Below are 22,564 nucleotides of genomic sequence, written 5' to 3' on the forward strand. Positions count from 1 at the left end.
TTCTACATTGTTTTTGCAGTGAAAAGCCTTCTTAGTTTACAAAGCCTATGTAGTATTAGTATGATTAATAACCAGATCCTGATATTTTTCCCTTCAAGTGAGTGAACTAATGTAATGAAACATTCTTTTCTCTAATGTGTATGTAGGACAACAAAGAACCATCTGTGGGTATGCTAATTCAAACAGTTTAGTGTAATTGCTAACAAGAAAGCTTTCTTCCCCCCTCAGTAATTATCTTTTCAATGGGATGATTTATTACATGTACACACATGGATGCCCTAAGGCTGTCATTAAAGCCAAAATACAGCTTATCAGAGTTGCGACTTCTTTGTCAGAATCCACATGCAAAGCTAATTGCTGGTTCCCTGTTTAGAATTATACTTACTGTTTCCTTCTGCTAATGGTTTTCTTGGAAAACTGAAATACAATTTAAAAAACAGCTGGTGAAAAGGTTGGATTCATTTTCCAGGAAACCAAAATATTGCCAATAAAGCACTTTAAAAATTTTATCTTGAGGAACTGGAAAAGTACCTGAACACTTGTTGTTTTTCAATGAAGTAAAATGTTGTGCATGGAAGTTCTTGTAAAGTCCACATATGCTTAAAATTAAATGTATATGAGCTTGCAGAAACTAGTATGTTGGTGTTTCAAATTCTGTAATCATGTGCTCTGGGGACTTCAAGCTTTTTTCCCCTTGACTTCATCATGATTTAAAATAAATTTTGAAGGTATATTCTGCCCTCCTACATTTGTCCCTAAAATACAGTAATCTGTTTTCTCTGCATGTTGTATATCTATTTTACTCCTTTTAAGTAATAAAAGAGCTTTGCTTCATAAGAAATGCAATTCAACATTACTTAGCTACTAAGTTAACAACCTTCTTTCAAAGCAGTTATTTTATGATGATCATACTGAGAAATAAATACATCTCCAGAAACTGGGCTGGGTTGCTGTTTGGACATTGATTATGTGTTTGAAAAGTGTGGCTCTGCAAACTTATATTCCAGTAAATTCTGCGCAGAAGCACAAAATGAGTTGGATTGATTTCTCCTGCTGCTACTCTGTTAGCTCACAGAAATCAGTGGGTCATTTCTTAGAATAAGCAACTGGTTTTTCTCTAGTTTTTAAAAATACATATTGCAACAGTTTCATTAGCAACCAGAGCTTGTTGTTTGCTTGTTTTACCCCTTGGTTGTTCTCACTAATCCGGTTGTTATCGAAACAATCAGCTATGATGGAGGCAGTAAAATCTGAATATTGTTTTTCTTAGAACTGAGGATATTAATAGTGGTTAACAATATAGCTATAGCAGAAACAGCTGGAACAGTATTTTCAGTGATGCTAGTAGGTACAGTTGTAGTTGATTTTCATAAAGAGAATAAAAAAATGCTGCCTGCATATTGAGCCAATTCGGAGATCATTCAGTCAGATGGCAGTTCCAGTGAAACCAAGCAGAAACCTACCAGAATTAGTCTAGTCTTCACAAAAAAAAAAAGGCATAGATTATATATTCTACTCTTAATTTGCAATGTGAGAGATTCTGCATATTGAAGCACTTAAGGCATGAAAACATCTGTCAAAGCAAATATTACAAAATAACATTTAATGAATGACCACTAGGTCATTTCTAATTAAGAAGCTGCCCACTTTGACAAATTCTAATTAGTATATAATTGATCTAGGAGGCTTGCTTTACTTAAATGCAGCAAAGTGTCTTCAGTGTGTACAATTCTTTTTGAAAGGCAAGTTGCTCACTTAGCATCAAAAGGAGGTAAACATTCTTCTGTTCAGTTTTATTATTTGGCCATTTAAACAGTGTCAGTTTTTGAAAAGCATAGAAATCTGATTTCAGAGCTAAGTGCAGGAACCCCCTTCAGAAATATCCTTTTCCGTGGTGCTGAGGCCTGGAACCAGCTGGGGGCTGCTGATGGTGAGATTCTTTGTGTCTTCCAGCACCCGGCACTTGGGACAGAGGGCATGAGAAGGGCTGCAGTACTTTCTAGCCGTAAGTTTATTCTGAATATTTCAGTGCTACCAGGGCTGTGGTGGTCTGACTACGCTTTCTTCTTCTACAAGTTGCCTTTCTTAGTCCAATTTTCATAAGAAACTTCTGGATATCAGGACTGTCCTATCTGAAGGCCGTTGTATATTTAGTTTTTATGCCTAGTCATCAGTGTCGCGTGTCTTTAAAACTGTTTATGCATGTAATATGAGTATGAAAATCTGAATTTCTCATTGATTTTTGAGACACATTTATTCATGTTATCAAAAATCACCTTCCAAATGTGTAAAATAGAAAACGCATTGACAAATGAGATCTATTGTTTCAAAATTTTATTTATTATTTTAATTAATAATAAACCACTTCTTAGTGTTCTTCAGATTTGTTTATGAACATTTTAAATGGCTTTTAGTTACTTCAACATAATATAGTAAAAACAAACAAACAAACAAAAACAAACCAAACCCTAATCCAATTTTGATAGTTGACACTATTTCAAAGTTATTGGTGCTCCTGAAAAGAAATGTGACTACATTCTTTTTGTGAATGGTATCAATGATTTCTTTAAAAAAAATATATATATAAGACTTATTTTTGTTTTAGTTTGCAATGTTCAAAATTCTCGTACTGACCCCTGACTTTTTTGAACATATAGACTGTTTTTATTGAGCAAAAATATTTTATTTAAAATTAATAGATAGATTTAAATAATACACTGTCAGAAGATAGCGGCTTTGAACAGAACACATTAATACACATGTACGTTTGGGTCTAGAATTTTGTTTTTAAGTTAAATGTTTAAATGTGGTTAAATCCTTCAAGCTCCGATGATTTTGATGAGCATAACTTCAGTGTGTTAAGCATGGAGATGAAAGAATGAATTTCATTTTATAGGAATGTTTCAAATTCCAGTATGTGAGCAAATATGGGCCTCACTCGCTATCTGAAAAGGACAGAGTGGACTTGCTCCATGTGTCCAAATGAGCTCTGAGGCTGAAGGCAGACAGCTTTACACCATCTTAGCGCTTCCTGCGAATTCTGCATTAGGCCAGCTAGGCCTGGGTGGTCTGAAGAGCTGTTATAATGGTTAACACAGCCAAAACACAGTGAACTCCTCCTAAATACTCCTCCAGCTGGAGGCTGCCAAAGCAAAACACTATAGAGCTGATATTCCAACTGACAGCTTTTGTAGGTTGTTGTATAGCAGAGCAGCTCTCTGCTGATCAACCAGTCCTTCTTCACCACTTTGCTTTGCTACAGTGGGCATCAAACTCTTCAGATTGTGTTGACCTGTTAATTTGCAGGCACAGTAGGCTGTCAGGCATTTTCAGATTTGCTTGCTGAAGAATCTGATCAGGTATTTCAGTAAATGGGCAAATTAAAGGAGGTTACAGTAGCCTTATGGTGCACTCACTAAATCACTCAACATGTTTTAAAGTAACCAAGCAAAGCATGTTCTTTCAGCAGTAAGTGACAGGTACAGATCTTGTTATAAGTATGCACAGGAATTTTTCCTGGGATTGGATGTTTATACTAGGCATGGTTTATTATCCTTAGAGAAAAGGATACATTATGGTTCATTAATCCTGGAATAAAGCTGAAATTATTCACTTCCTGAATTTGAATTAATTAGGCATGCCATTGCTCGAGGAAAGGTAGGACAACACTGTGTATAGGTTTCCAGTAGAGAAACAAAGTAGTGTCAAACAGCAGCTAATGCAGCCTCAAAGACTATTTTAATCTAATTAATTTAATCTAATTTAAAAGCCATTGTAGCAACCAGAGAATTAGAACATTAGAAGAACATTAGAACATTAGAAGATAATACCTTGTGCAACACATCCTCCCCTCCAGCACAGATTTGTTCTGTGCACCAACATACAGCAGAGAACGATTCTACTACGTTGTGCCTTTCTGTACACAGCTGCCTATGCAACAGCCAGAGGGAAACCTTCCACTAGGAGTATAAATGCTTTGTCACTTAAATTTAAGTACCTTGGAACAGAATTTGATCTGATATCTAACTTATTTAAATGTTTTTATTCATATATTTCTTTTCAGTCCTCAGAATTCCCCAGTGTGGAATGCATGTAAGAGAGCTGAACAAATAAATCAATGAAGTCCATACTTGAGTAAAAGAGCTTGACTCTCATAATATAGATCGAGGTGTTGAAAAGCCACTGGGGTTTGGATCTTTTAGCAAGGAAGAACTGTTTAGAGAAAAGTAACAAACAGGGGCTAAGTTGTTTCTGAAAAGGTCTTTGATTTTTTTTTTTCCTTTCTTCTGGACTATTCAATCCTTCCCTACATCACAGTTAACAGAAGGCAAAAAGCTTGTTGCGTTAACTGTTGCCTGCACTTAGACTTAATGAAATTTAATTTACTAATGTGATGTACACGCTGTGTAATTGGAAATGTTCGTGTGTGGTCATGAGTGAAAACTGAGGTCAGTTCTTCATCAAACTCTGTTAACTACTTGTGGAATAAGATTCTGGTAAAGTGCTTTCAAAACACAGTTGTCTTTTGGGTATTTCTAATGTGTGAAACCTTAAAGATTGACTTTGTCTGGACAAAAAACCAAATTAAAAAAAAAGCTGTGATTAAAGTAAGTGATATTTCACTATTTTAAATCCAAAGAAATTTTCATTTTTATAACTGAGTTATCCATTCATTTCCATCTTCTCTTTACTAATTAATGTATATAAAGTTCTTTGAAGATGAAGTTGGTTTTGGACTTGTTATAAACTCTGACTATTATATATGGTTTTACTAAGTTTGATGTTAGCATATGCTTTCTTGTTTAAATGAATACCATCTTATGGTGTTCCCGTCCTCCTCCTTCACTTCTGTTTGGTTTTGGAGGTGTTTTTTTTGAAGTAATGTAGATTACTTCATTTGTAGTCACACTCTTCACATGAGCAGACAAGCATTCAGTTAGGAAATGGTTGGTTTAGCTTGGGCTTTTTCCCCAGGAAATTCAGTGGCATTGAGTCATTAACACATGGTATTTTCTGTGAGCAGGTTGACCTGACACCCAGTAGACCTGTAAAAATCTGTGGGAAGATATCAAACACTAACTGTTGTTGTTAAGAGAGCTTGTTTTAAGTTCTCCTTGGTGGGCAAGATTGTGTGATAGATCAGCAGCAGTTCGGTTACAACATCTGGATTGTTCAAAGCTGGGAGCACTGTGATGGCTGTGGAGGACAGCCGTATGTCCGACAGCCGTATGTGGCCGACCTCACCGTATGTCAAGCTGTGTGCTTAGAAGAGAGTATAGGAGGAGCCAAGAGGCTGCAGTCTGATCTGTACAGTACTGCAGCATCACTATCAAGATGCTGGTCAATGCAAAGCTGCTGTGCGTTTGGATGAACTTGTGAGAGCAGAGTTACCAACAAAGCCTCTGGGATGGTATGTGGCTGCCACTGCCAAAGTAAGAGTAAAACTTTCATTTCTTGTCAACTTGCATGGAGACAGACTACCAAATAGAGGAGCACAGTGCGTCAAGGACCAGGTCCGTATAATACTAAGTATAACACTAAGGAGTAAGAGTGAAGGGTCGGTCTGTCAGTCATTGCAGAATGACAGCACTTCTTTCATGCCGGTGGGTTTACACCAGATTTTACCATTGAGAAAGGTCAAGTCATTCACATTATCAAGCACAAACTATTACAAAAACAATGCTTTATTTACCAGTTCTTTATAAATCATAAATAACTGCACCTACTGTGAGAGTTTGCTGTGGAGCCATGCAAGGTGCTGTGTGGAAAAGCTCCTTGCTTAACATTATTTTTCCTATATCATTAATTTAGACGCTTTTTATCAGTGAAACTTCATTACTCAGTTTTCATCAAAAACTGAAAACTAATATTTAGTTGTTCTTTCAAAATCTTTATCTACATTTGTATGATTTTAAAGTACTGCTACATAACCCTGAAGATACTTTCTCTATGTAGATGAAAGGGCTTGATAAATCACTCTACAAGCATGTCATCAGTTCATACTGCACAACAAAAGATTATTCAGACAACTTTAAAGTAGCTTTTTCTCTAGTTTTTAAAATGGAGCAAATGAATTCTCATCACTATACTAATTTAGACCTGAAATATTTTTATGTCCATATACAAGAAATAGAGGGGGGAAAAAACAATCTTGAATCAGATCTCTTTTCCAGCTGCCCTGAACAAGTTGATACCAGTGCAATTTGCACAGCTGGGCAGGCTGGCAGGTGGTAGGAAACATTTTGGGTAGGTGGCCTTTTATGACAGCCTGAAATAAAATGAAGTAGATAGCAAACCTGGAAGGGTTTTTTTTGTTTTTTGTTTTTTGTTTTTTTTTATGAAGTTGTTAAATAAACACTAATCTTACATGTATGTATGTTTCTTTTGAAAATTTGGAAACTTTTTAGCAACTTGTGGCTTGTTTCTGTTGAGGTCCTAGATAGACTTGTGTAATTCAGTATAGAGCATCAGCTCAGTAATTCTATGAGCTCATTGAGAAAACATTACATGGAAAAGAGGCATTAAAAATGCACTGTAATTAAGTTATGCTGAAGCAGCATAACATGCACAATAAAGTTAACCTTAAAAGTTGGGTAGATTTAGCAAGAAGAATATCCATATCAGGAACTCTGGATGGAACATTCATTGGTATTTATATACATATAAGCTGGTACTTAAATGTAGCAGTGCCCACATTAAGTAGCAATAACAGAGTGTATGTGGATGGGGTGCTACATTTTTAAATATTAGACATGCAAAAACAGTTCATCTGGGAAGAGATTTAATAGAGAGGCAGTAATGACAGCTTCTGTGAATGTTTCCTGCAGAATAGTTGAATCATTTGGAAAGAAAGATTACAGTGTATTGATGAATTATAGGAAGATCCCATCTAGCTGTAAATTAGCCACTTCAATAAATAATGCCATGAAACCTTCACCATTAGTAGGCAAAACTCTAAAATGAGATTCTCCCGGTACCAACAAATGCATCTGATGTATTCCTATGCCAATGTTGCTAAGCAGTGGTATGAAATAATGTTTAGATCTGTTAAACTATACATTATGTTTATTTAAATGGTATTGAAATTCAATTTACTTTAAAATTCACAATTGCAGTTTATCTAAAGACTTAAATAGAAACTATGTTAAAAAAAATTTCATTGTAAAATCCAAATAGCACAGTTTTGCTACTAGGTATTCAAGATCACTCAGCTAGTTGGAGTCTGTACCCTGTGGACTAGAAGTTATTAAAGTGCAAAGCCAAATTTTGTGTATATATATATATGCATATATATATATATATATATATGCATTTCATTTCAGTAGCTAAACTATTCAAAGTTGAAAACTGCTTGAGTATTATAGCAACAGACACCATGTTTTCCTTCTACAACACACAAACATAGTTCTACAAACTTCAACAATATGGTTTGAGTGCTACAGATAATACTAGCGTTGTGAATAAAATGATTAGAATTCAAGTTAGAAAGCAGGTTTCATAAATGTTTTTTTCTCTTCTTATCTGTCTTTGCAAGATTTTAGTTTTTTTTAAAATGCCTATATACTTTCAGTATTCAAATAATAAAATGTATCCATATATAGATTCTTCACGTTCCTTAGAAGGAAGCTTAATAAAATAATGAGTAAAATCATAACTAATAAATGAAAAATGCATCATGAAGCTTTTTATACATTGGAAGTATGAATGCACCTATGTTAAGCTATATAATTACTTACATTGCCTAAATACATGAAGAATGGCAGTTATCCTCCTAGATAGCAAGGGGCAGATTTTTCATAATTATGACATATAAGCAAATAGCAATGTCTTTTAATGGTTAACAAACAAGAGACTTGGCCTTTCTTTGAAAATAAAAACTATAAAATCAAAGTCAAATTAATATTATTTAAAATAAGTTGTCTAATTTTAAAGTTGAATGAAGTCTTCACTAGACAAAGCAGTTCTTACAATTCTATGTGGATATGTATTAAAAAAAAGTTATCAAAAAGTGATATGTTATGTATGTCCTCTGGGAGATATCTTCCATTTTTTTCCCAGTAGTATGGGTTAATTTTCCTATAAATAAAATGTATACTTAGAAATTGTAGATGGAGAAAGTTGTTTAAAATGTCTGGCTATTGCAATGTAGAAAGTGAGCAATTATTTTCACTATATGTACCAATGTCAATATCAACAAGTAACTACTGTTAAATGATAAAAAGAAAAAGCTAGACTAGAATAAAAGAGCACAGTCCTTGTTAAAAATATTAATTTTAATTTTTGATATTATCTTTCTTCCATCTCTTTATTTCCCATTTATCCTCTTCCTCCAAAATTTGTATGTGCTTTTTGCATATATATGTGCATGTAATTTGTGTCGTTGTGTTGAGGACTTTCATTTTGAAATTAAACCAGATGTCGAGATTTTTCCTGTATTCAGAGTAAAGCGAACTGTCTCTTCCTCTAACTCGTTTCCGACAACAGTCAGAGCTTCATCAAAGCAAGTAGAATTGCCCTGTGGCTTAGCATTTGAGGACTGATGTGACACCTCAAATTGACAGCAGGTAGAAAATTCAATAGTGGGTTCTTGACTGTTCCAGTATTTGCTTTGTATTAGCTTCCAGGTATTTTGCAGTCTTTTCTTTCATTACGTTTCTTGTCGTGCCTGGTGTTTGAATGTGGAGGTTTAGCAGTATGTCCTTTCATCATGACAAATTTACAACAGCATCAAAATGTTTCTATTTAAGGATGTTTCAATAAAGTCTTTAGTTTGCTAGCTCATTCCTTGCAGTAGTCAAAAAAGATAATGAGGCATCTTCCTGCTCAAATACTGGATGGGTCAAAAGGTAGACTGCTGTAGGAGAATATTTCAGGAGATTTTTGTACTCTTTCCTTATACTATTTTCCTTTTTAAATAGTCCACTCCCTCTGAGGTCAGAAAGTCATGTAGTCTGGGAATTTCACTGAAAAATTCCTTTGAGGCAGAACTGATCCTTTGTAATTCATGTGGTTTCCATCACATTTCATCCAAAGTTATAGGATATAAATTACCACTGTTTGTCACATGTGGCTAAGTGCATAGAGGTGAAGTTGATCCAGGTGGTGTCAAGATCCTAGATTAGGTATAGCATAGGGAGAGCTGAGGGATAAGCTCAACACAGAATATTTGGGAGAAATCGCAGCTGACATGGCAACTGCTGGAGTCTGCTGTAGGGGTGGCTTAAGTTATACGCTCTTGTATAGTGGGACAGGTAGCCAAACTTGTGGAGAAAAATGAAGAAGGAGGTAGAAATGTGAAAGATTCTTTCTGTAGGTTTCCAAAAGCACATCTGTTATATTTTACATATTCAAGTTCTTGCATTCATTTATTGTGTTGAATCAGGCAGTAATATAAAATGAGGTCAAATATAAAGGGGAAGGTTTTCTAAAACCTAAGAGGAAAGGTAATAAATATTATATATTTTAGACAAAATTATCACTGATGCCTGACTTCCAAGGAGCTAGGTGGAATATCTGAGTTCTGCTTGAAGCTTGTTTACCTAGCAAGTCAGGCATTTTTTCCTAGCTTAGGGATAGGGAGAGAAATTCTTACTTAGAATTAGTGCACATAAACATTTTAAAGCAAGTGTATTTCAATGTGTTGTCTGTGCTGTCTATAGAGGAGATGTGACAGTTTATAACAGAGACAACTGTAGGTTTGAGGGTTGTGTATTTAGAAGTTTTTTGTTGTTGTTTTTTTTGTTTGGGTTTTTATTTATTTATTTTAAGGTTTTGATTATCAGTGCAAGTTACATTATTACTGTCTCTTTAAGTAAAATCCTAGTTTGGCTGACTTAGTTACAGATGGTATCCATATGGTTGTCGGACAGGTCCTATTCCAAGAGTAAGTGAACTATAGGTACGACCCCAAGTGTGATAGAGGCCCAAGGCCAAGTGCTTGAGCCATGGGAGAATAATTCAATGAGACCCTGAAATGGACACTGATGCAGGTGGCCTAGTTACAGCAAACTTTATCAAAGCAGTTGTTAATTATTACAAAGTTGTGTTCCCACAGATGCAATCCTTTTCTCCCCGCATCACGTGTTCTGTGCTTCCTTCAGCGTATTCTTGATATTAAGATGGTAAGCTGTTTAGGCTAGAGATGGTATTTTTGTGTTGTGCTTCTGCCAGCACAATGTACCTTCAGGCACTACTGAATACAAATACTAATAAAAACTGTATTAAATGTGTCAACCAGTGTTATATACTACATCGCTTAAAACTTGTCTCTGCGAATGTTCTTGTGAGTTGTGTTTGACCGCACAAGCAATCATCTAGTCAGGAAAAGAGGTTGATAAGCCAGTCAAAGTATATTTGTTTTTTAATTCAGAGTACTTGAGAATGATGTATAAATGTAATTGTTTTTCTCTTACATTGTCAGCAGTGTTTTAAAAGGTTATAAATCAAGTGTTGTCAGTATGAGGGAAAGTATTGATTCAAGTGTTAAGTCATAACAGTTCTCCTGCACATATTTAAAAAAAGAAGAACGTTAATACATGTTTCAGTATCTGATTATTTTCAATTTTCCCACAGATATCAATGAGTGTCAGTTACAAGGAGTATGCCCTAATGGTGAGTGCTTGAATACCATGGGCAGCTACAGATGTACCTGCAAAATGGGCTTTGTGCCAGATCCTAGCCTCTCAAGATGCATACGTAAGTAAAAGTGCTAATCAAGGCACAAAAATAGATACTTAGTCGCACTTTAGATGATAATTTATTTGACAGGCATCAACTCTACTAAGCTGTCCCTGTCATTTTTTGCTGTCCTTGCCTCCTCAGCTTATAAATTTCCACAACGTTTTCCCCTCTCTGCTAGTTCCCCAGCCAAAATCATGTTTGTGTCCTGCCCTCCCTTCTTCCATCTCTGCAGTTTTGACCTGGGTAGTTTCCATTACAAAACATTCGGCCCAGGATGACCTTTGGCACATTTTCTTTCTGATTAGGAAGGATTAAAAATTAAGAAAGAATTAGGGAAAAGTTGTGAACAGCACGAATGCAAGTGTTTTCCTCTATTAATCAGTTTTTACTTGGTTTGAGATCAACTACCTCTGCAGGAAGAAAGGAAGACATAAAGAACAACTACATTTCCTTTTTTGGTTTTTTGGGAAGAATATTTACAAGTGAAAAAGACCTCATTTCCTAAGCTCCTTATCTGAGTTATTTTTATATTCATAAAATAAAGTATCGTCTAGAGCTGTAAGTTAATTCTTTCATTTTTTCAGCATAATTATCTTATGCTACTAGTTAATGACAATTACTGAGGAAGTTTTACAGCATTTTGAAGAATTTCTTATAACTTTTCAGTTTAACACCAGGAAAAGGAGTTTGTTTTCATTTTTGCATTTTGAAAATCAGATAGTCTTTGTATTTTTTCAGTGAAATGAACTGTTAACTATATGTTAATGTGGATGTGGATGCATAAATTAGAAAGCTGGGTGGATCTTAGCTTCCTGTTAGCTCATACTAGTCATAGCTTATGGCCTTTGGCTCTTCCACATTAAAACTAAGTGTAACAAAATGTAAATACATAATTGTCTCTTTTATTAAAGAAGTATCATGTATGACACGTAATGCTTCTTCAGGCTTATTTATATAGCCTACTTAGAGCTGAATGTTCCAGTGGCTGTGTAGCTTGACACAACTGTATATTGCCAGTGGTTGACCTTAGTCAACAATTGGACTAGTGTACAAGTGAGAGAGCTGCTTGTGGCAGCATGGCAACTGCTGGTTTGGAATTTTTTTTCTTTAACATACTTTTTATTTTTGGTCTAGGATGAGTTGGAATTTGGGAGTGTTTGATGTGAAATAAGAATTTTCTCTGACTTGACGAAGTTTGAAATAAAGCTTCTGCAGATTAATCCATTTAACCGGTGTTGGAAATCTAGTGGTCTGTGTTTTCCTTCTCATGTGCACAGTGCCATCCTCTCTTCCCCTTTTCTTGCAGCTGATAATCCTGTAGTTGCTGAAGAGAAAGGACCCTGCTACCGGTTTGTTAGCGCAGGAAAGCAGTGCATGCATCCTCTGTCTGTTCAGCTCAGCAAGCAGCTTTGCTGTTGCAGTGTTGGCAAAGCCTGGGGCCCGCACTGTGAGAAGTGCCCACTTCCAGGAACAGGTAAGAACTGCCCATTAAAATCACAAGCTCTTGCCCCCATCCTCTATTTGTTCTGCATGCTTTAAAAAGAAATATTTGTCTATTAATCGATTTTAAACAAGAGGTACCCATCAGTAAATTGTGATGGTTCTCTACATGATAGTAATCACATATCTAGTAGTTTTGTTCATAGGGATTTGTGATTAAAACAAAGGAATTATCCTTGATATGTTGTGATAGAATTCCAGATTAACAATATTTGCATCTCAGAATATGTCCTTGAACTTTGATTCTCCATCACATGAAGATAAGAACATTTTATTCTGATTATAGATATAGGCAAATTAACCCAAAATGTAATTAAAGAAGTTCTTCAGTTGTTAAAGGCACTATTGAAAGGATGGCAGCTTTTGAGAATTAGGTTATGGAATGCCATTTGTTGTAGTTTACTGTTAGTGGGATATGTGTGGGGGTATCTGTGCTTTCTAACTTTCCTTCATGTTTTCACTATCCATTTTGAGGAAAGTGCCAAGTGTAGTGTTGCCTTCTTAACTATAAACTGGTAGTTAAACATTTCTTGGCACCTTTCACTTAAAGAATTCCTTACTTGATACACAAAGTTCACTTGTATTGTCAGTGTTCACTTGGAGTCCTGCTGTTTTTTAAATATATAGGGACTTGGAAAACACCAGCTTTTTTGGTCACCACCATCAATCATTAGGCTGCTTATAGACTAAGATACCACATATTGTAAATACTGATTGCTGCTTCTGTTCCCCAATTTTGCTTAAAACGAAAATGACCAAAATTGGAGTTTTCAGTCAAAATCAATTTAATATTATTTTTGTCCAAATATATGGTAAAATTAATATTTTTAAAAGCATCACTTCTTATTGTAACATACATGATGTCCAGCCTATTTGGAATTTTGGCGCAGGTATTTGTAATGGTCATCCACTGTTCTTACTAAAGTCGCTGCTGCAGATGTCACTGTTATGATGCAGGTCGCAGGGTATTTTATAAAGTGTCAGATTTTCAAAACCAGCTAGCTGCTTTGGGAAATGCGCAGCTAGCATCAGACATGATAAGAGCAGAAGATTCCTTACTTTTTCAGGTTGGGCTTACAGAAATAGAAGTGACCAACATTTTTGAGCATTTTAATTGATTTTTAAAGCCATTATTTCCTGCATGACCATTGGGATTTTTAAGTCCATGTCAGTTTCAGATAAATATTATTTCTGTGGCATTTTAATGGAGAAAAAAATATATTCTCATCAGATGACTTGCAGATTTGTTACATCTATAAAAATATTGCATGAGGCTTTCTACCCAATTGTGTGTATTCTGGAGCAGATAACTTATCTTTTTGTGGACTGCTCTCTAGTCATAAAAATAATTTAATATTATGCAGAATTGGTTATTTTAGTGATATTTTTTTTTTTTTTTAAATTAAAAGACTTCAGAGAGAAAATCTGTGAGCAGAACATTTTGATGGGCTGTGTGGGAAGCACTTCTCCCATTTCATGACGACTTTCATGATTTAAAACATGTTCCTTTCTATAACAGGTTAAATTCATAATCTTTCAGAGTTTTCTATGAAAAATGTGTGAAAGTGGGATATTCCAGAATGGGGTAATGTATTTACTGCAGCATCCCGTGTTAATTTAAAAGTAATTGAATTTAAAATGTCACGATGTCACTCACTTTTAAATTATTTTTACGAAGTAGACCAGCTCCAAAAGAGAGACTGAGAAGCCAGCTTTGTATATGCGGGTGCTGAGAGCACTTATCCGAACTGTGGTAGAATAAGGTTCACATTTCTGTCCTGCATTTGAGAGAATATGACTTAAAACAAGGTTTCCTACATCCTGAGTACACACCTGAAGGAACAGTAGTCAAATTTTCTCTGTCTTCCTCCTTTGACCAGAATTCCAACCCTAATTTGGATGTTTTTGCAGCAAGTTTTGATATTAGCATTTCCCAAGAAAAAGTATTTCATCATTCTGAATCATTAAATTTAACCAGTTTGACCTTTCATCTTTTCTATTACTAAGACACCATCAGAACACAGTATGCAATTAATGTATACTGCAATTTAATGTATAATATTAGGAATTAATCTGTGGAGTACCTGTAGCTAGTATTTTGTGATTTTATTTTAGATGCTAATTAATTTTAAAACCTTGATGCCTTCAAAGTAGAATTTGTGAACTTACCAATGCCCCACTCTGCATGACACTTAGGAAGCTAAGAAATCACAGCAGGCACATGGGAGACAGAATCTTTTCATCCCGGCACAGTTTGACGTAGAGCAATGAGGATGATGGTGCACTGCCCCCTCAAGAGTCCTGAAGGACCCCTGTCCCTGACAGGAGCACAGCTCTTATCTTTGCTGGGGAGGAAGGCTGACCTTTATTTTTTTTTTCATTCTAGTCGTCCACTATGACTGCAAAACCTGACGCTCATGTAGAGCAGCTGCAGAGATCAGAGCAGGTCCTGCTGCCTGACTTTCATTACCCTTTTCTGTAGCAGCTTTAGAAATGAGATTATTTCCCCTCTCTTCCAGTGGTGATTTGGCTTTTTATGATCCCCATCTTGTTTTTATCCAACCCACTGAGGTCAGTGGAAAGACTTATTCAAGTAAATGGCGTTTGGATCAGGGCTGGTATGAGACCTCTGATGTAGTCAAATGGGATCCTGTGAATGAATGTTGTTACTGGTTGATGTTCTTCTAGTCCTCTAGTACGGGGGTAGTGAGCTTCCTTCCTTTGGTTTCTGCAAAAAGAGAATGATAGAAATAGTGATCTTCATTCTTTATGCAATGTAGATGATGACGAAAATGTACTTTTGAAGAGGATTAATACAAAAAATTATCTTCATATAATGATAGATTAAACATAACTGAAGAAAGATGGTAAACTGGAGGGGAAACCTCCTGGGAATAACAGCCAGCACATGCTTATGGGAGAATGCTCAGTCATATTAACATGCAATGCATAGCTTGTCTTTAAGTAGTTTTTTGTAAAAATGTATATACAATATGAGATTAAATTTTTTAGTGGTAGTCATTATATTTTCCACTATGTCAACATATTGCACTTTTAGACTCCTAAAAGGAATATTTTCCCATCCCAAATCTAGCTGCTTTTAAGGAAATCTGCCCTGGTGGAATGGGTTATACGGTTTCTGGCCCTCACAGAAACAAGCTATATCATCACCCTGCAGTTAGAGTACAGCCACCTGTCATTGGCAAGACCCCGATTACTCAACCTGTTGCTAAAGGTACTTCTCCTCCACCTCTCCCAGCAAAGGAAGAGCCAGTGGAGGCACTGACCTTCTCACAGAAAAGTGAGACTGAGATGGCTGTGCAAGAAGGTGAGAGTGGGAAAATTTAGTCTTTCTATATTTCTGTGCATGTGCCTTCAATTGTATGTTTCTTTGTAGAGTAGCTGCGTACAGTGCAGGGCAAAGCAGCATCACTTCCCACAGCAGAGCATTCCATATCGTGGAGTGGGTTGTGTTACATGATTTACTTCTGAAGTTTTATGTATAGCTCCTACCAGATGCTGAGAACACCATGGAGAGATACTGCTTTAATCTCGTTAATTTTTATGATAAGAAATAGTAAATACTTGTTGTGAGACTTTTATAAAGATATTTTTAATCTCTAATATATGACCAAGGACTCAGCTCAGGCTTTGATTTACTAGTATCTGGAGTGGCAGAAGCTAAGGGGTTTCCTCATCTTCCTTCTATCTGCTCCTGTAGCTCAGCACCACCTGATGTGGCTGTGCATCCCCTTCGTGTGCTCTGCTCTCAGCCCTGCAGCTGCGCACTCCCTCGCTGTGATCATGTCACATCAGCTCCCTGCTGGGCTGTTTAGCAATTAGTGAACTCCTCCAAGATCCTTTCCTCAGACTTTGTTTTCTGCAAGCTTCTCTAAGAAATTGTTGCAGCCAAAACTGTCCTGAATCTAAAGCAGATACAGAAGCAAAGAAATGCAGGAAGCAACACTATTAGAAATACATTGCCCGCAAACTTGGCATGAACTAATTGGAGACAAGGCAAAATACCTTGCTGGAGAGCCCTCTCATTGTATTGAGTACTTAAAAGGTTATTTCCAAGTATCAATTTATATCTGTATGTCAGGCCATTATTAGAAAGAGTTTCAATCAGCTGATTTTGCAAAATCCTGTGCAACATGAGTTAACTTTCCAGTTAAAATAACGGCTCCAGTTTTGCTTTCAAAAAGAAAATGGAGCTAAGCTGAATCTAGAGAGAAAAATAAGCCATTCACATATATTTACAGACTGCATTGGATTATAAAATCTCACATAAACCTCTGGGCTTTTCTGTGTTACAAAGTGGAAAAAAGTGGTGTATCATTTGCTAAAATATTACTTCAGTAATGAGAAAGATTGCCACATTCTAGTAAATCTTAAAACACAGTCTGGAGAAAAAAGGAATATTGTGTTCGGTTTTTTATTAATAAAAAACTTTTAAAAATATACTTAGTCTAAGTCATCAATGACATATACACATTTGAATTTTATATTCCAGTTTTAGATATGTTTGCATTCAGAGTTTTTGAGATTTTATTAGAAGTTCTCCCAGTTCTGATAATCAGCCTTCCTGCTAATACTGAAGATACTAGAGCAAGAAGAGTGACTTTTTATACATACATACATATATATATATATATATATAAAAATCTATCCTGTGGAAAATATTGATTGTGAAAAGAAAAAGATTCTAACAGGATTTTACAGAAGCATATAGATTTTCATCAGTAAAAGACATATTCAAAAAAAGGCAAACTGCAATGGAAAATAAAAACTTACATGAAATTTTTAGCTCTCCATCCCATGAAAAAATCACTTTTGTGAGGGGAAAAAAAAACAAACTCAAGTTTTGCCTTTGCTTGCTTCAAGAAAGGTGAATTTCTAAACTTGACTTTGTTTTTTTACAATGAATTATTGCAAATGTGTTAATGTTTAGTTGTATATCATTATGATATTAATTTGCCTTTAAAATAATTCCAGATATTGATATTCCTGGGAAGGAATAAAAAAGTTTAGTCAGTGAGTCAATAACCACTGAGTTTCTTGGTTTGCTTCCAAGGAAACAATTAAACAACTGAAAAACCTATAAGGCAGCTGAATACCAAGTGAATAATTACAAGCCTTGGTCAGCGTGTAGAATCTTATTCTGCTTTCTGCCTAGTTTTTACGCTTGCTTCAGGAACATTACTTCAGGTTTGCACCATTTTGGAACGAGGTTAGAGCCTGAAATTTTTCTGTGATGGTAACAACCACTTTCAAATGCACTAGTTGTTTTAAATAGAATATGTAAGTGTTATGTGAAAACTGATTAATTTTCTTTTTTCTTTCTCGTTTTAGTGGCAACTGCAGCCCCCGATCAGGTAAAACATGATGTGATTTATCTAGCAATTAGAATGCAGACCATATGTATGAGATGTGATATGATAACCCTGAAAATTATTTAGGATTTATGAGGAACAAACAACTCACTGTAGATTTACAGTGCAAACCCTGAGACAAAAGAGCTCATGTTATTACATACAACAACAGGCAGCTAGTGAGGTACAGGAAAGAGATTAACTTCTCTCTAGGGTATTGGTGGAGGGTCTAGTACTATATTGTTCTATCCCATTCTGGAGCCTATATTTTAAAGAGGATATTGAAAAATGCAAACAGTATGAGAGAGAGCCACAGATACTGACAGCTAGAGAAAATGAATTGGAGAAAAACAGTATGAAGCTTCGAGCGGTATTTGTGACACCTGCTTAAGAGATTTGTATTAATGTATTTGTATTAATTTGTATTAGTTTCCTAGTTTTTTTAGGGTTGTTGTGTATTTGGTGGAGAAGAGCAGGTGTGTGTCTGTGGTGAGTCCCCTATTCAGGAGATTCCAGGTTCTCTCTGCTGAAGATAATGGGATGTGTTAGGAATAACTGCAGTTGTATTTCATTTCCCCAAAGACTTAGAAGCATCTAACACTTTTATGAAAATAAGATGATCAGTGCAATAGCTAAGAGAGAACCTTTCACAGTGGTCAAAGACTTAGACACATATGTGATTATATACTTTTGTGTGATGCTGAACTGCAATTTAATACTGTTTGTAAGCAAGTAAAGACTAGCAGATGGGAGAGCTGTGAAGGGACAAAGATACAGTTAGAAGCTCTGTGAAATCACTGCTTCAAAGAAAATAAGTATTACATTTTATGCCATTGTATAAACATAGTATTCCATGTTCTTTCAGGCTTCAATAGGTGGTAGTTAATGATCTGCTATCAAAAGTTACTCATGTGCGGATGTTAGCAGATTCCCAAACTAGGAGTCTGTGGCTTGTTATGATAGCTGAATTAAGAGAATGTTTTCAGAATGTAGATTTTTAATCATTGTTTTAGGAATTAGCTTCCCTTGATCAAGAAAAGCAGCCTGATCTAGAACCTGGGCAGCCTCAGCTTTCTCCTGGAATTTCAACAATTAACCTTCATCCACAGTTTCCAGGTAACTTGTTTTGACTTATCTATTAGTATGGGAGAGTGCTTACTAATCTTTAAGGAATGAGAAGGTAGCAATTTTAACAGAGATAAATGAAAATTTAATTGCTGCTGCACGAGCAATTTTACCATGAGTAGAATGCAGAAAAAAAATCATGGAAGCTGAAGTGGGAGGAATTGAGAAGTTGGCATTGGCTGGGTGACTTGGTAGGAGGCAAAGACATATTTTAGGCAGAAGTGATATCCTGGATCATGTACATGAGAATTTTGATGTCAGCAGAGTTGAGGCCTTGTACCCCTTTCAAGAGGAAACTTTACTTAGGTGCCTCCTTGTAACTGTTGCTGCAAAAGTTTTACTATTGTGCTTGCTTCCTTTAGCACCTCAAGTTTTTTTCACAAGCAGTAGAATGGTGGAAACCCCTATTATACTTTTTTTTCCTACTCCCGATCTAAGCAGAATAAACTAATGAAAAGCTCCACAGTGTCTGGTTCATTCAATATCATGTCTGCAATCTTTAAGAGTTTTTGGTTTTTGAATGCTTTAAGGGTTTTGGGGTTTTTTTTGGATGTGATTGATTTGCATTCCATGTCACACAGTAGTGATTGAGAAAACATCTCCTCCTCTGCCTGTTGAAGTTGCTCCTGAAGTCTCTACTTCGAGTGCAAGTCAAGTAATTGCACCTACTCAAGTTACAGGTATTGTGCTTCCTTTTTAGAAGTTAAATAAAGTAAGAAATGACTGTGAGTTCCTGACACTGTAACTTGTTCCATGCTACTTCTGAATTATAATAACGAAGAGGATGTAGCTGAAGAACAGAAAGGAATACTCTGGGGAGAGAGAGAAAGTACAGCACAGCAATGAGGGTACTGTCAACAGAGCCAGGGCTGGGCCCTCCTTGGAGGCACCTGCCATTTCTGTGCCAATAAGTAAATGACAGAAGGAAAAAATAATAATTCCACCTCAGATTATATGATCTGCAGCTGATGTCTGGAACTGAAGACCTCTTGGATGCAAGTCAGATCTTCAGACATTCTGCAGATGTGTTAATGAAGTACGTGATCATCTTCTTTGAGGGATGTAGACTTCATGACATGTAGATCAGCACATTCTACAAAAAGCAGATGAGGAGTTACCGTACTTTAAAATGTTCTTTCGACGTTTGTACTTCTTTCTTTTTTGATGTATTAAAGTTGCCTTTTCTACATCCATGTGTCAAGAGTGAAAATAACAGAAACACAGGTAAATGCTCTGTCATAGCTGAAAATTGTCTAAATGATGGATGTGTCCAAAAGGCATGAAAACTTTACTCGCTGTTTTTTGAAAACAAAAAGGTGAATGTACTATGTGTGTATACCTGAGAGCATTACAATGTCACATATGTTAGCTAGTCTCTCAGAATTAACACAGCCTTTAAACTAATTGCAATATCCAGGTAAATACTTTAAGACGTGGAATTGTGTATGGTAGAGATATGTAGGCCTACCAATGGTTTCCCATTTTGCATTCACAGAGAGTAATTGCACATACTTTAATAAAAGTTTAACTCTTCAAAAATGGTTCTCCTTCATGCAGGAATGGATTTTCGAGTTGCACACAACATGCAAAGGGTCTAAATCACCCAGGTGTTTGAAGTATGATACTGCCTGCAGTTAAATCCTCCTGAATCTACTGTAGGAGTAGAGAAAGTATCTTGTCCTTCTGTAAGCATTCAGCTGCCTCGTTCAATTACCCGTAATTACAGTTTGTAATCCCATATGGAAGTTCTGCTAGTGGTGATTGTCAAACCACCATTTGGAAGTCAGCGCTGCTGAGATGGTGCCCCTTCTGCTAGTCAGCTCCCTACGTCCCTACACGGAGAGGATGTTACCCTACTAACAATCAGTTACTAACATCAGTTAGTAAAAAAAGTGGTTAATTTTCCATGTTCTGCTGGTTTTTCCTTCCTCAGGAAAAGGAGTTAAACTAGACTTGCTGCATGCTATAAACAAATAAATCAATCTGTTGTTCAGATACAGTTCCCAGTGGTGTTCAAATATTTAAGAGATAGTAAAGTGCAAGTGAAATAAGATTTGTAGGACATAATCCTAAATTGGATTTAAAAAACTGAATGCAGTTAAGAGTTGAGAATTTTTTGAGTGCCTTAATTCTGTACTTTTTTTTGTTTGCTTAGAAATCAACGAATGTACAGTTAATCCTGATATCTGTGGAGCAGGACACTGTGTTAATTTGCCTGTGGGATACACTTGCATCTGCTACGAGGGGTACAGACTTAACGATCAGCAGACAAAGTGCTCTGGTATGGATGGATGCGTTCAAAAATCTGGAAGAACTATTCTATTAAACGCTTGAAATGTGGAGTCTGGTCAGAGGAAATATGCTGCAGAGCAGTCAGGAGTTGCTTGCTCTACTGAATGCTTCCAAATTACAAAGGAACTAGTTTTTGTATGTCAAATAAAATTTGCCAGCTAGTCTCTGATACTGCTTTTGTGCTGCTCAGAACTGAACGTGAATTTAATTAAATTGAATGAAAGCCTTTCCCATTGTCAGATGAGAGAAAAAGTGATTAGACCATCTCTTCTCAGCTTTAGACCAGGTATCTAAAATCATCAGACTGCTACAGATACACTTCTATTTGGAGAAAGAATGAGTGTTTCTCAGAATGATTTACTCAGCTACCAGCTCTGCAGGTGAACTAAATCCAGTTGTTTTGTTAGGTCTTTCCATTCAACCTTCTGCTGAAAAGAGAAAGTACATCATCTCAGAAGAACATTAGGAGGTCTGCGAAGTGAGGTGTTCATCCCCTTCTAAGCCTGGAAGTTCTGAAGCAGAGGGCTCTGAGGAACGTGAGGCAGAGCCCAGACTGGCTCTATATGAGCCATTTCAGATTTGGAAGCAGCTGTACTGGTGTCTTTCCTTTGTTCAGAGTACACTGGTTCCTCTGTAACTTGGATCAGAAAGAGTTTAGTATATCGTGTTGCCAGATTAGGTGCTGTCAACTTTGCCTGCTACCAAAATTTCAGTAACTTCACACTGATACACGTGCTATCAGGTGCAACTTCAGTATTAAAAATGATTTCCACAAATATGCAGCCAAATGACAACTTTAAACCCTTCTATTTCATCCAGATTGTGTTAATGTTCCATGCTTGCAGCTTGTGCTCAGCTTGTACTCAGCTTGTACTCAGTGTAGTGATTTGAATAGCAATCATGTCACATTCTCCAGGCCATTGCAATATTCTTGTGGTCTAAGCCAATAAGAGCATTTTTTCCAACCAAAACTATTTAATGCAACTTCTTTTCAGCTATGAGGGAGAGGAAAACAAATACTTTTTCAAATAGTTAAAATAATTACAAGATTAATCTTTTCAAAAGCATGGCGTAAAATGCACAAAAAGAATCACAACTGTATATGTTATTCTATAGGCTTATTTTTTATTTCTTTTATAGATATTAATGAGTGTATTCAGGCACCCCATCTCTGTTCCCTTGGACGCTGTGAAAATACAGAAGGAAGTTTCCTATGTATTTGCCAAGCTGGATTCATGGCCAGTGAAGATGGAACTGACTGCGTTGGTAATTACTGGTCTCCCTTATAGAAAATAAAAATATAAAAATTAATCAGGAAGCTTATTTAAAACTCTCTAAAGTCCCTTTTTCAGCTTTTTTCCTCAGTGTCATTGGTACTGGACTGATGTCTGGAAGTATTTTTAACAGGCTTTCACCAGGTGCTGCGGTGTAGAAAATATTTGAGTAGTTCCTACTGCTTTTGTTGAAAAACAAGGATTGATTCAGTATCCTGGTTGTTTACGAAAATTACCATTCAGTAGAAACACCTTCTGTTGCGGAAAATACAAATATTCAAAACTCTTTCAATCACTAGCAGCTGCAAACAACCATCTTTT

The 22,564-nt window shown here is 36.1% G+C and overlaps 1 protein-coding gene across 1 annotated transcript in view; it reads left to right on the plus strand.

Moving 5' to 3' along the window:
• The window catches only part of LTBP1 (latent transforming growth factor beta binding protein 1), a gene marked incomplete at both ends in the record, with an annotated part of 196,334 nt that overhangs the window by 114,082 nt on the left and 59,688 nt on the right, over positions 1 to 22,564 (plus strand). Inside the window, 8 exons of the mRNA XM_080340785.1 lie at positions 10,573 to 10,695; positions 11,987 to 12,154; positions 15,275 to 15,508; positions 17,533 to 17,555; positions 18,566 to 18,668; positions 19,259 to 19,357; positions 20,833 to 20,958; positions 22,110 to 22,235. Of these exons, the coding sequence (XP_080196911.1) occupies positions 10,573 to 10,695; positions 11,987 to 12,154; positions 15,275 to 15,508; positions 17,533 to 17,555; positions 18,566 to 18,668; positions 19,259 to 19,357; positions 20,833 to 20,958; positions 22,110 to 22,235 (1,002 nt within the window). The remainder of the gene's footprint in view (positions 1 to 10,572; positions 10,696 to 11,986; positions 12,155 to 15,274; positions 15,509 to 17,532; positions 17,556 to 18,565; positions 18,669 to 19,258; positions 19,358 to 20,832; positions 20,959 to 22,109; positions 22,236 to 22,564) is intronic.

This window comes from Nesoenas mayeri (genome assembly GCF_963082525.1).
Source record: "Nesoenas mayeri genome assembly, chromosome: 3".
Lineage (NCBI taxonomy): Eukaryota > Metazoa > Chordata > Aves > Columbiformes > Columbidae > Nesoenas > Nesoenas mayeri.